Source organism: Aethalodelphis obliquidens, unplaced genomic scaffold (genome assembly GCF_003676395.1).
Source record: "Aethalodelphis obliquidens isolate GAN/ISIS:26980383/991018 unplaced genomic scaffold, ASM367639v1 scaffold8, whole genome shotgun sequence".
Classification (NCBI taxonomy): Eukaryota; Metazoa; Chordata; class Mammalia; order Artiodactyla; family Delphinidae; genus Aethalodelphis; species Aethalodelphis obliquidens.
In genome coordinates, this window is record NW_020837952.1 from 57,700,775 (window position 1) to 57,713,810 (window position 13,036).

Consider the following 13,036-nt stretch of genomic DNA (forward strand, 5'->3'; position numbering starts at 1 on the left):
TGGGTGAACCAGAGAGAGAGAAGAGGAGAGGATGCTTGGGAAAGTCAGGCATCTGGAAGGCAACTCCCAATAAACTTTGGGATGGAGGACAAGGCAGAGCCTAAGGTCCTGGAGTTGGGGATACAGAGACTAGTAATAAGTAAAGCTGTTGGAGAGATCTTGACACCATGGTGGGAGAATCAAGACCAGGTGAGAGTTGAGAATACAGCTGAAAGTCAGAAACTACGGAAGAGAAATCGGAGGGATGCTGGAGGTGAGAATCTTCCTGAAACTCAGGCACAAAGAGGAGAGAAACAGAAACAGTTAAGATGTAAAATTGATGCAGAGACCCAAACGCCAATGTGGGAGACCCAGGATAGGAGTAGGAATAAGGATGCTATAGAGACCCAGTCTTTTGAGAAGAATAAGAAAGAAGCCAGAGGAGAGGATGAAGGAGAGACCCAGGCCCAAGGGTTGAGGAAGCAGGGCCAGACTGGAACTGAGAATGGTGGGGAGACCCAGCTGCCAGGGTGGGGAAAACAAGACCAGATTAAAGGTGATACTAGTATAGAAATTCAGGCAGAAAAGAGGAGAAGAAAGGGCCAGGTTGGAGGTGAGAATGCTGTGCAAATTCAGATATCTGGGAGGGAGAACTTGGGGGAAGTGAAAAAAGAGGATGGCCTAGAGACCCAAGCCCTGGGGTGGGGAAAACAGGAATGCGTTCAAAGTGAGAATGTTACAGAGATCCAGACACCAGGGTGGGAGATGCAGGATCAAAACGGAAATGAGAAAGCTGGGAAGGTCCAAGCATTTAGGGTAGAGATCCAGAAACAACTAAGACATGAACTTCAAGTGGGGTGGGGAAATCAAGGCCTGAAAACAGGTGAGGATTCTGGGGAAAGCCAGATATCTAGAAGGAAGAACCTCAGGGAGATAAGAGAGGAGGATTGGGTGGTGATCCAGGCACGATTCTGGGGAGACCAGAAACTAGTAGCAAGTGAAATTGGCAGAGAATTCAAGATACCATGTTGGGGGAATCAGGACCAGATTGGAGGTGAACATAGAGCAGAAATTCAGGCACTGGAGAAGAGAGACCAGAGAAAGAACGGAGATGAAGATGGTGCAAATATCCTGGTGCCCGAGGCAGAGAACCAGAGACAATTAAGAGGTGTACCTCATGTAGAGACCCATCTACCAGGAAGGAGGAATCAGGAGCAGTTTGTTGATGAGAATAGTACAGACATCCAGGCAACAGGGAAGAGAAACCTGAGAGGTGTTAAAGGTGAACATGGTAAAGAGACTCAGGAACTTGGGGAAGAAAACCAGCATCAGTTAAACAGTGAAATTAATGGAAGGATTCTCATACCGAAGTGGATAAATCAGGAACACATTAGAGGCAAGGATGGTGCAAATGCCCAGGCATCTGAGGCACAGAATTGGGGAGAATTAGCAAGTAAAACTGATATAGAAACTCATTCAGCAGAATGGAAGAAAGAGGAGCAGATGGGAGGTGAGAATGGTGCAGAATTTCAAATCCAAGAGAAGAGAAACCTGAGAGGGACCACAGGTGATGATGATAAAGAGACCCAGGCTCCTGGGGGAGATTATCAGGGAGAGTTAAGAAGTGAAATCGATGGAGAGATCCAGATACAAGGGCAAGGCAGCCAGAATAAGGGTGAAGATGAGGACGCTGCAGAAATCCAGGATGTAGGGAGCCAGAGAAAGTGCAGAGCTGAGGATGCTGGAAGGCTTCGAGTACTAAGGGGAAGAAACAAGGGCCGAGTCAGAGGAAAGGATGCTGCTAAAGGCAATCTCCGAGTTGACTGTTCTGTGGGTGAGGGGCCCCCAGCCCTCACTGGCTCTGGATATGGGGCCATGGACCAGGAACAGGCTGTGGCCTCTGCTCCCTGCCCTGAGATGAAGGCTCTCCCCCACCAGAATGAACTCTTCCTGCTTGCCAGTGGGGAGGGAGAGCATTTGGCCAGCCAGAGCACGGCCACTGCCAGGAAGCACAGTGTCATTCCAGCCTCCTGGCAGGCCCAACCTAAACTCCAGAAAAGCCGACAAAGGGACAAAGGAGTGGTTCCAGGGAAGACCTCTGGCCTGACTCGACAGCTCTGCAACCCACAGTCTTTGGCTGCTGCCCTGGGCCTGCCCTCTGCCTGTCCCTCTGTCTCATGTGGCCAAGCCCCCCAAGCTGCCACAGCTCTGGTGGATTTTCCCACTGCCCTCACCATCCTGCCGAAGTGGCCAGTCCTCACGAAGTGCCAGCTACTGCTCCTGGAGTCCCTTATGCAGCGGAAGATTGCACACCTGAAGTGGGGCCTCCCCCAGCAGATCCTAGAATCCTACTTGCACTTTAACTTCTTAGCACCATGCCCACTGCCCCTTGAGGGGGTGAGGCTCCCTGGGTTACACAAAGCCTGTGAGCTGCAGGGGAAGCAGGAAAGGCATTGTGGGGCCCAGGGCCCCAGGCCAGGCCTTAAGTCCCCAGAGAGGTCCCAGAGCGTTCGGCGCCAAGAAAGGAAAAGCTCAAAACCTCCTACGCAGGCCAGAGCTCTGGAGAAGCGAAGACCACACCAGACAGAGCCAATGGGCATTTCTATCCATCCTGAAAAGCCTAAGAGAGTCAGACCACCAGGGGGCCTCAGAGAACGACAGGATGTCCAGAAAGAGGCTCCTCCTAGGGCCAAGCTCCCTGCTCCCAGGAACCCCAGGCCTGCAGCAGAATCTAGTAGCTGGTGTGGCCAAGAAAGCGTCCAAGAACCCTCCAGTGAGAACAGCGGGAGCAGGAAAATGGTCAGGCCAGGGGTCTCCCAGATGGCAGAGAGGGCTCCCGGCACAGCGAGGATCTCATACTCTGGGGCAGACCACTGGAGGAAGGAGCACGCATCTCAGGAGCCCCCCAGATTCAAATGTCAGCAGCCCATACACAGGAGAAGAGGAAGCCTGGAGCTGGAGGAAGGCAGAGGGGCTGGGCAGCAGCCTTCTTCCTGTCCCACAGACACCTTCAGCTCCAAAAGGAGTCTGCACTCTGCTGCAGCAAGGCTGAGCATGAGCTTTTTGAAGAGGATTTCCTGGTCCCCACACCTGGCCAAGCCCCAGCACTTAGCCCCCAACCTGAGTGTGAGGGATCCTGATCCTATCCTGCTTCCCGAAGTGGGTGACCCACATGCAAGAGAGGACAGCATCAGAGACTGCGCTTCTTTGAAGAGGGACCTTCAGCCACCAGGTCACTGCGGTGCTGGGGTTGCTCTTCCCAAAACAGAAGAACTTGAGGAAATTGAGAACCCACATGGGGCCCCAAGGAATCCACCAGCCCCCCAAAAGTTTGGTCTTATGAAGCATTTGAGGGGTTTCCTGCTCCAGCATGGCTTTAGGAAGTAGGCAGTGGGTTCAGAATCCTCAAAACACGTCAGAGAAGGCAGGAGAGTGGTCTGCTTACTCCCAAAGGGCATGATAAAATAACCTCTAATAAAATTGGTTATTTGGGCCCTGTGGGGTTCTGATTTCTTTGGTACAAGTTTTATGAGCGCCCCCCTTTGGCCGTCTGGGGTACTTTGTGGGTGGGATAGAAGCTACTTCTACTCTATGGTTTTGAAGGTTCAGGGAATGTGGGTCAGCCCAATGCCATCTCCTGACACCGCCCCTCTCCAGTTCCTCAGAGGAGGGTTTACTGAAGTTTCTATCATAGTTCAGTCCTGTCCTATTCCAAGCTAATTCTGATTGAGGTCGGATGCTCAAATAGCTTCAGCTGCTTGTGGGAGGGGTGGTGCTCTGCACCGGACACTATTATTCATGTCCTTTCAGTCACAAGGAAGGGAGCTGATCACTGAGTATCTGCCCTGCTGGGATTCTGCTGCCTGTGAACAGATTTCACGGAAAAACCATTTCCACCTCTTCAATTCTCAAGCACTGGCAACCCTAATCCTTGTTGTTTTCCCTCACCTCACCCTCCAGGACATCCTGGAGCTAATTGTTTTTTTCAATCAAGTCTGAAACTTCTTAGCTAAAAGGCATTATGTCTTGTGATACTTCTGTAGACAGCTTCAGCAGGTTGAAGCAGATTCACAGAACTCAAATTTAATTCAGAAAATTCAATTCAGGTTTTCTCCTCCTCTCTCCTTTATCCTCCCCCACTTCTTTCCTTTCTCCCTTCCTTTCTTCCCTTTCATTTAGCTTTCCTATTTTTAAATTCATTGTCAAACCCATATATGCTCATTAAAGAGAGTTTAGAAAATTCAAAAACGGGAAAAACAATCCATAATCCCATCACCCAGTTAATGTTTTGATGTTTTTCTTCCTATGTGTTGCCTACCACTACCACGGCACTTATACTGGGGTTGGCAGGCTCTAAGAAGGCTCCCGATGCTCCCTACCTTCTGGTATTCATGCCCTGTGTATTCTCCCCTCCTCGAGTGTGGATTGGATCCAGTGACTCACTTCCAACGAATAGGATACAGCAGAAATGATGGAATGTCACTTCCGGGAACAGGTTAAAAGGCTGTAGCTTCCATCTTGGGTAACTTCTCTCAATTCTCTTGCTTGTTCCCTGAGGGAAGCTGTCCTCCATTTTGTGCACTGCGTTATGGAAAGGCACATGTGGCAAGGAACTGAGGCGGCCGTTGGATAACAGCCCTCAAGAAAGTGAGGCCCTCAGTCCGGCAGCCTTTGAGGAAATGAATCCTGCCACCAATCATTTGAGTGAACTTGGAAGCAGATCCTTTGGCCCTAGTGAGCCTTGAGATGAGTACAACCTCAGGAGAGACTTCGAGCCAGGGTCACCTTGCTAAGCCATGCCTGGATTCCTGATCCACAGAAACTATGAGATAATAAATGTTTGTTGTTTTAAGCTGCTAAATATTAGGGTGTGTTAGTTTTCTATGGCGACTGTAACAAATTACCACAAACTTGGTGGCTTAAAACAACTGAAATTTATTCTCTCTGTTCTGAAGGCCGGAAGTCTGAATGAAATCAAGATGTCAGCAGGGCTACACTGCTACCAAAGGCTCTAGAGGGCAATCCGTTACTTGTCTCTTCCAGCTCCTGGTGGCTGCAGGCATTTGTTGGCTTGTGGCACCATCACTCCAATCTCTGCCTCCGTGGTCACAGTGCCTCCTCCTTTACGCTGTGTGCCTCTTCTCAAGACAGTTATCATTGGATTTAGGGCCCACTGGATACTCTGGATGATATCTTCATTTCAAGATCCTTAATTACAACTGTAAAGATCCTTTGGAAAAAAGGTAATTTACAGGTTGTGGGGATTTTGGACGTTACATTAGTTTGCTCCAGCTGCTATAACAAAATAATACAGCATGGGTGGCTTAAACAACAGAAGTTTATTTTCTCACAGTTCTATAGGCTAGAAGTTCAAGATCAAGGTTTTGGCTAATTTGGTTTCTGGTGAGAGCTCTCTTCCTGGCTTAGAGATGGTCACCTTTTCACTATGTCCTCACAGGGCCTTTCCTCAATGCCTGTACATAAAGAGAGAGATAGATCTTTCTCTCTTCCTCTTTTTATAAGGCCTCCAATCCTATTGGATTAGGGTGTCACCCTTATGACTTCATTTAAACTTAATTACCCCCTTAAAGGCCCTATCTCCAAATACAGTCACATTAGGGGTTAGGACTTCAACATCTGAATCTGGGGGACACAATTCAGTCCACAGCAGACATGGAGGTGTCTTTTTGAGGGTCACCATTCAATCCATTACATGGATTGTTATGCAGCAATAGATAATTAATACAAATGTACCCAATTGTAATAATTTGTTTCTCTTTCTCCTTGACTAGTTCTAGTTCCTTGAGGACAGGGACTGTCTCTTGCTCACTTTTGAATCCTCTAGATCACAGCGGAGTTCCTGGCTCCAAATTTTGTCTAAAAGAATACATAATTTGTTGACATTAAAAAAGTAAACATAGAATAATGTTTCATTATATGGAAGATGTACATGATATATTTTTTCTGAGAAAAGTTTACACACCTTTGTATGTTGCTGTTGTAAAAAGGTATAGAAAAAGACTAGAAGAAAATACATCAAAATATTTTTTTTCTTCTATTTTCTTCACTGAACATATATTACTGCTATAATATAATTTAATGGTGTTGAATAAATGTTTGCTTATTTATTTTACATACTTATGTATATAATTCTGCATCTTTTGTACGCTTAGCATTTTAACGAGGATTTTTCCATGTTAAATCTACTTTTCTCAAGAATCAGTTCATAATACTACATTAAAAATAAACCATTGTTTTCCAAATTATTTTGCCATGGAAAGCACTTTTTCTACTCTGTCACACTGCTTCTGAATGTAGAAAACATCTCTTGAACTTATCTCCTTTAACACTAACTGGTTGCTGGGCACTTTGGCGCTAATTAAATCCTTGTAGATTGACGGGTTTTGTTAATACACTTAACAACAAACTATTTTTTATTCTTCAGTATACCTTCTGCGCTCACAAAATCGCAACTACTGTGCAGCCCTCAGTGAGACGATATTTTAAGGGGACCATCTTAGAATCTCTGAAAGAAAGGTGTCACCTTAGATTGTTTGAAAGGTGCCATGTAAATTTAAAATAATAGAGCTGATAGTTTTTCGATAAGAATCCCTGAGATCGTTTACTTTTTAAATACCAGAAATAGATTGTTTCCTTTTCTTACTTTTTCAAGGATAATAACAGCGTCTTTATAAATGCTTTTCAACCTTCGGCGTGGTGAAGACGAATTCCTGCAGGCTCCAAGAGCAAACAGCTTGAGGCTTAGAGGTAACGCTCTTCCGACTCCTGAGGCGCGTCACCCGCCCACAGGGGCCGCTGCTCTCCTGAGACTGGCTGGCATTCGGTTCGCGCACGCGCATTACCCTTCTCCCCACGCGTCCGTGTCGAGCTCTGCCAAGTGCGCCTGCGCATGAACTGCGCGGGAAAAGGTGCTGCCGTGGTAGAACGCAAGCGGAGAGATGTCTGTGAGGGAGCCTGCGGCAGGCCTTCCCAGGCCCGGGAGGGACGAAGAGGCGGCGCTGCTCTTTGAGAGGGCCCATTACCGGCACGACCCGCGCTGGCTGCTGCCCGTGCCCCCACGCCTCTGCCTGGCCTGCGCGCTGGAGCTGCTGCCAGAGCCTAGCGTATCGGTGCGAACTGGCATTTCCCTCACCAACCGGGCGGGAGCAACTCCCTTCAACCGAGCGCACCTTCCCCGACACTAAGCCGGGCCCACCCGCCTCATTAAATCTAGCCCCTAAACAGGCCCACCCCCTTACCGGCCACGGCGGCCTACCCCGCAGACCGCTCAGCATCCCCTTCCCCAAGGAGGCCCAGACCCTGGCCCTGCGCCTCAAGTGGGCCTACCCTGTCCGCACTAAACCCGGGGCTCCCAGGGCCCCCAGCCTAGACGCACTGGCGCGCGTTCCCACCTTCCCGTAAGCCCTTCTCTCAGCTGCCCTGCCCTTTGCCGACCCTCTCACCACTTCTCCAGGGTTTAGCCTTCACTCAGGCTCCCTCCCACTTGAGTCCCCGCTCAGCCTGAGGGCAAGGCGCGCGCACCCTGGGGGCTTATTCCTTCGCTTTCTGACTGTGCGAATGGGAGGAGGGGGCTCCTTGGGCTCAGTGGCGGCAGGACGAGTGGAAGTTACCGCCCAGCAGGAGTGGGGTGAGGGGAAGAGCTTTCTGACAGGCAGAGCTGGCTGAAGCGTGGCCTGCCTGTTCCTTCAATGCCTACCCACCTTCGCAGTGAGTTTTTTGTCCGTGGAGACCTCCAAGAAGAGTTTGGGAGATGACTGTTCTCTCAGAGTCACAGGGCTGGAATTGTTGCCGTGGGTGGGTGGGGGATGAGCTAGATCAGTGGTTCTCAAATTTTTGCTCTAGGGATGGATTTACACTTTTTAAAAAACTATTTATTTATTTATTTTTGGCTGTGTTGGGTCTTCGCTGCTACCGGGCTTTCTCTAGTTGCGGCCAAGGGGGGCTACTCTTCGTCGCAGTGGGCGGGCTTCTCATTGCAGTGGCTTCTCTTGTTGGGAGCACGGGCTCTAGGCACGCGGGCTCAATAGTTGTGGCATGTGGGCTCGGTAGTTGTGGCTCGCGGGCTCTAGAGCACAGGCTCAGTCGTTGTGGCGCACGGGTTTAGTTGCTACGCGGCATGTGGGATCTTCCCCGACCAGGGATTGAACCTTTGTCCCCTCCATTGGCAGACAGATTCTCAACCATTGTGCCATCAGGGAAGTCTGGCTTTACACTTTTTAAAAGTGTTGAGGACCCCCAAAGAGCTTTTGTTTATTTACTGTATTAAAAATAACAAAAGTTTAAAGGATTCATTTAAAAATAATAGTAGGGCTTCCCTGGTGGTGCAGTAGTTGAGAATCCACCTGCCAATGTAGGGAACACGGGTTCGATCCCTGGTCTGGGAAGATCCCACATGCTGTGAAGTAACTAAGCCTGTGCGCCACAACTAGTGAGCCTGTGTGTCACAACTACTGAAGCCCGCATGCCTAGAGCCCGTGCTCCACAACAAGAGAAGCCACCGCAATGAGAAGCCCGTGCACCGCAGAAAAGACCCAACACAGCCAAAAATAAATAAATTTATAAAAATAATAGTCCATTACATATTAATATAATTCTTTTTATTTTGGCAAAATATAGGTATTGATAACACACAATTTACTATTTTAGTGAACAGTTCTGTGGCATAAATGATTTAAAAAATAACTATTTTCAAAGCAAAAAAGAGTGTAAGGAATGTCTTTGTTTTACATTTTTGCAAATCTTTTTAATGTCTGGCTTAATAGAGGACAGCTGGGTTCTCATATATTTCTGCATTTTAGCTGTTGTGACATGCCTCCTTTGAAAAATACTGTACACTTGTAAGAGAATAAGTGGAAAAGGCAAATAGCATCTTAGTATTATACAGAAATAATTTTGATCTTGTGGATCCCCTGAAAGTGTTCTGGGCACCCTCAGGGATCCAAAGACAGCTCTGAGAACCGCTGGGCTAGCTGGTAACATCTGCAATATCACTGAGGCTAGAGTTCTGAGGCTGCCATTGTTGGACAGTGAGACATAGAGATGAATAAGACAATGAGGTAGGGAAGAAAATAAGAGATTGCATTCCTGGGAATCTAGAAGGTGGACATATTTGTGGTCAAGTGCTGTGTGGGTTAAGGAGTGAAATTAGGAAAGGTTCTTTAGAGGAGGAAGCATTTGAATTACGCTTGAGAAGATGGGTGAGATTTGGGCTAGAGGAAATGGGGGAGCTTTTTCCAGGAGGCAAGGATTAGCAAGGATGAGTTTGGGAGGTAATCAGAATGTATTTGAAGGGCAGTTGAGGGAGATGAGATTGGAGAGCCACGGTTGAGATCAGTTCCTTTAAGAGTTTGAATGCAAGCTAAGGAGCTTGGATTTAATCTGTCAGGTGAAGGGACGTCATGGAAAATTTTTGAGTAACTCATTTAGATCACTAGCTTAATGCATTATGTGGGAGGAATTGGTGAAGGAGAACAGGAGACTTACACAGTTTAGAGGCAATAAGAGATGCAACTTCTCCACCTTTCATTGAACACACTTTTCTTAGCTTCAGTTTTCACCAGTCGAAGGGGTGATGTAGTCAGTTGTACCCATGTTCCAGTTCTGTCCTCGGTGCACACCCCTTTTTTGACCTAAGTTTTGCTATTGTCTTGAGTACTTTGCACAGCTGCTACACAGTTCCCTGTATAGGGAGGTGAATTGAGTGTGAAGATTTATATCTACATTGAAAGGAAGAATGAATTTTTCTCTACCTACCTCGGTGAGGCTCATGAATGGTCCCCAGTATCACTCTCACAGACTGTGGAAAGAGCCCTGACCTCGGACAACACCTGGTTGGATACTTAGATTTGAGTCCTTGGGAAGGTGCCTGAGCCTCAGTTTTCTCATCTCCAAAATGGCGATAATAATATCTGTTTTTGCTTGCTTTACCAACTCATTAGGCTTAAATGAGCTAGTTGACAAATGAGTGATTTGTGAACAGTAAAGTGCTATGTAAATATACTTTATTAGGAACCTTCACTCTTGTATAATCCTTTGTTTGAACACATGGATTCCTGTATGTAAATGATGCCCTTTTTCATGCTCCATAGTTTAGATGATTCTACCAGTATTATCTTGTAATTATATTTGGAAATTACACTTGTTTGGGTTCAGAATGGCTGAGACTTGGTTGCTATTGAATATTTTTCTTCATCTGCTCCAAGTTGGTGCGCAAGAAGCACGTGCTGTCCGGCTTCCGAGATGCTCTCATGAGGCATGCCTCCCTGGTCATGCAGCTGGTGGCTCAGGATCAGAGAGTCTGTATCCACTTCATAAGCATGCTTTTCGGTGAGATTGAAAGGAAAACTTGGCATGAATTTTGCATGTATACCTTGTACATTTGCTTTTGGGGTCTTGGAGAAATGGTCTTGAAACCATAGTTTAGACTTTTTGCGATGTAACAGTTTAACTTACTAGTAAGTTGTTTTGTCATAATAATGAAGAAATTGTCCCCTTTCTAAGATACACGATGCATTGTATGGTAACTGGCTTTACCACAGCTCAGAGGTTAGTAAAAGTGTGAAGATGAATGTAGGAAATGTGTGATCTTTCAAAAAGTCCAGTCTCTGTGGTCTTTGAACAGGATTAGAAGTCAGATCTGGAGTCTGCTGATCTGAGTGTGACCCTGATTGAGTTACTTCTTCTCTTCTGTACCTTAGTTTCTTCATGTGTAAAATGAGATGGATTAAAAGGTCCCTTCTTTTTTTTTTTTTTCCCCCGGTACATGGGCCTCTCACTGTTGTGGCCTCTCCCGTTGCGGAGCACAGACTCCGGACGCGCAGGCTCAGCGGCCATGGCTCACGGGCCCAGCTGCTCCGCGGCATGTGGGATCTTCCCGGACCGGGGCACGAACCCGTGTCCCCTGCATCGGCAGGCGGACTCTCAACCACTGCGCCAGCAGGGAAGCCCAAAAGGTCCCTTCTTTTAATACAATTATAATGTCCTATGGAATGAGCCCTTTTAGGGAGGAAGGGAGCTAACTCGAATTGGGTGCTTTTCTCTGCCGGAGGCTTTTCAGGCTTTTAACTGCCAGGGCAGTCTTTTAAGGGAGAGAGGATGATCTCCAAGGCTCAGGGAGGTCTTAGCTAACAGCTGGCAGAACTGGAATTTTACTCCAGGTCTGTTAGAGACTCCAGAACACACAGTTTTTGTGCTGTGCCATACTGACTATTTTTATCCTTTTAAAGCCAGAGTGGGTTACTGAAAATCTAGGGTTTGGTGCTGAGGATAGATTTTAGCTGGGACATTGCTTAAAGCTGCTGTTAGTCTTAGAATTCACAGTGTGCCTTTCTGGATTTGTTTGTCTTTTATCTGTTAACCATCCCCCTCTTACATCCTTCTGCTCCAAGGACTGTTATGCAATGTGGAGGATGGGAGTATAACAGACCTCTGTATTGAAGGTAAGATTAAACTGTGTGTACCTAGCATTTGAAGCCGGGGATATTAGCCTGAATTGCAGCTTTGATTATTTGAGACCTTGATGAAATGTTCCATTTTAGAGACAAATAAAGAAAATTCAATTATCAATCATTAATTTTGCATTTCTTTCTTGGACACCTACTCTGTGCCACGTACTGTATCAGACACTAGCGTTGTATCTGACATGGTCCCTATCCTGTAAGAGTTTACAATCTGGAAGAGAGATTGTCTGGTAAATAACAAGGGCTGATGAGTGCTGTTACAGAGACATGTACAAAACTCTGTTTTTGTTACATTCATATTGGTTGGTTGGAAGTTGTCTCCACATAGGCGGTGGAAGTGCCTGGGTTTACCTATAAAGGACTCAAGAAGAAGGAAGACAAGAGCATTGGGATGAGAGGATTCTTTTCTTTTTTTTCCTTTTTTTAATAAACTTATCCATTTCATTTTATGTTATTTTTGGCTGCGTTGGGTCTTCGCCATAGCGTGCAGCCTTCTCATTGTGGTGGCCTCTCCCATTGTGGAGCATGGACTCCAGGCACGCGGGATCAGCAGTTGTGGCACGTGGGCTCTAGAGTGCAGGCTCAGTAGCCGTGGCTTACGGGCTTAGTTGCTCTACAGCATGCGGGCTCTTCCTGGACCAGGGTTCAAACCCATGTCCCCTGCGTTGGCAGGCGGACTCCCAACCACTGCGCCACTAGGGAAGTCCCTGGGATGCGAGGATTCTTGCCGAAAGAGCAAGAACTGTATCAGTTAGGTTATAGTCACGAAACATAAACCACACAAATTATTTGAACAGAAAAAAACTTTAAAGAATTATTGACTAGGTCACTGAAGGCAAAAGTGAACCAAGTTTCGCTGAGGTAGCAATTTTTGAAAACAGCTTCCACCCCTAGGGATAGGGAAACAAAGGGAGAGGTTGGAATTATTAAGACTTACAAGTTTGGAGGAAGGACCCCATACATGAAACACAAACCTCTGAGGAGAGGATGCTGCTTGGCTGCTGCTGGGTCCATGACTATCCAGACATGCAGTTAGCAGCTGTAACTGCTAGCAGCTGTGACAGATAAATCAATATGATCTGTATGTACTTTTGCCCATCTCTCAGTCTAGAGAATGTGGACAAACAGATGTACCCCTCGAAGGTCCGACAACTGGCAGGGGTGGGGAGATTTCCCTTCACCATTTTCCTCAAGACCACTCTTGAGTGGGGCTATAATCCTAAAGCCATCTGCTCCTGGTTGGTACCAGCATAGCTTGCAGAACCCTCATCAGATCCCAGGAACTTCACTGAGGTGGTGGATACTAGATGGAGATTGCAAAGCTAGAGGGAGAAGGACTTGCTCCTTCCTTACTGTTTCCTGTTTGCTTCCTGTCTTCCTGTTTCTGTGAGTGATGTCCTAGAATGCTTCTTTACCCTGGAGGTGGCAGAGCCTTCCCTCAGCAGCAGCCAGATCTAGTCTGCAGCTTTCCCCAGACTTGTAGAGCCAGCCTCTTCTTTACTCCTCCTCAAAGACACCAGCAGAAGTATCACAAACAATTGTATAGAAGGGCGGGTTTGGGGTTGAGTGATAATATT

At 47.1% G+C, this 13,036-nt stretch overlaps 3 protein-coding genes across 3 annotated transcripts in view; all 3 read left to right on the plus strand.

Moving 5' to 3' along the window:
- Positions 1 to 81: 81 nt before the first annotated feature.
- On the plus strand, positions 82 to 1,895 carry LOC113620352 (uncharacterized). The gene is made up of 2 exons (XM_027106022.1): positions 82 to 1,813; positions 1,864 to 1,895. Exons 1-2 carry the CDS (start codon positions 82 to 84, stop codon positions 1,893 to 1,895), a joined length of 1,764 nt encoding a protein of 587 aa, XP_026961823.1.
- A 1-nt stretch (position 1,896) lies between these two features.
- Positions 1,897 to 3,031, plus strand: LOC113620353 (uncharacterized). The gene is made up of 2 exons (XM_027106023.1): positions 1,897 to 2,607; positions 2,984 to 3,031. The coding sequence occupies exons 1-2, from the start codon at positions 1,897 to 1,899 to the stop codon at positions 3,029 to 3,031; spliced, it is 759 nt and encodes a 252-aa protein (XP_026961824.1).
- A 3,833-nt stretch (positions 3,032 to 6,864) lies between these two features.
- Positions 6,865 to 13,036, plus strand: part of MEI1 (meiotic double-stranded break formation protein 1) — a 64,342-nt gene continuing 58,170 nt past the window's right edge. Inside the window, exons 1-3 of the mRNA XM_027107825.1 lie at positions 6,865 to 7,109; positions 10,203 to 10,326; positions 11,388 to 11,438. Of these exons, the coding sequence (XP_026963626.1) occupies positions 6,939 to 7,109; positions 10,203 to 10,326; positions 11,388 to 11,438 (346 nt within the window). The 5' untranslated portion in view covers positions 6,865 to 6,938. The remainder of the gene's footprint in view (positions 7,110 to 10,202; positions 10,327 to 11,387; positions 11,439 to 13,036) is intronic.

What these genes read in the sequence shown, in the direction of transcription:
- LOC113620353 (XM_027106023.1), top strand. Translation starts at nt 1,897, where the DNA reads ATGAAGGCTCTCCCCCACCAGAATGAACTCTTCCTGCTTGCCAGTGGG. An exon ending in ATCCTGAAAAGCCTAAGAGA is followed by an intron (nt 2,608 to 2,983) that starts GTCAGACCACCA and finishes CCTGTCCCACAG; the next exon opens with ACACCTTCAGCTCCAAAAGG.
- LOC113620352 (XM_027106022.1), top strand. Translation starts at nt 82, where the DNA reads ATGGAGGACAAGGCAGAGCCTAAGGTCCTGGAGTTGGGGATACAGAGA. An exon ending in CCGAGTTGACTGTTCTGTGG is followed by an intron (nt 1,814 to 1,863) that starts GTGAGGGGCCCC and finishes GCCATGGACCAG; the next exon opens with GAACAGGCTGTGGCCTCTGC.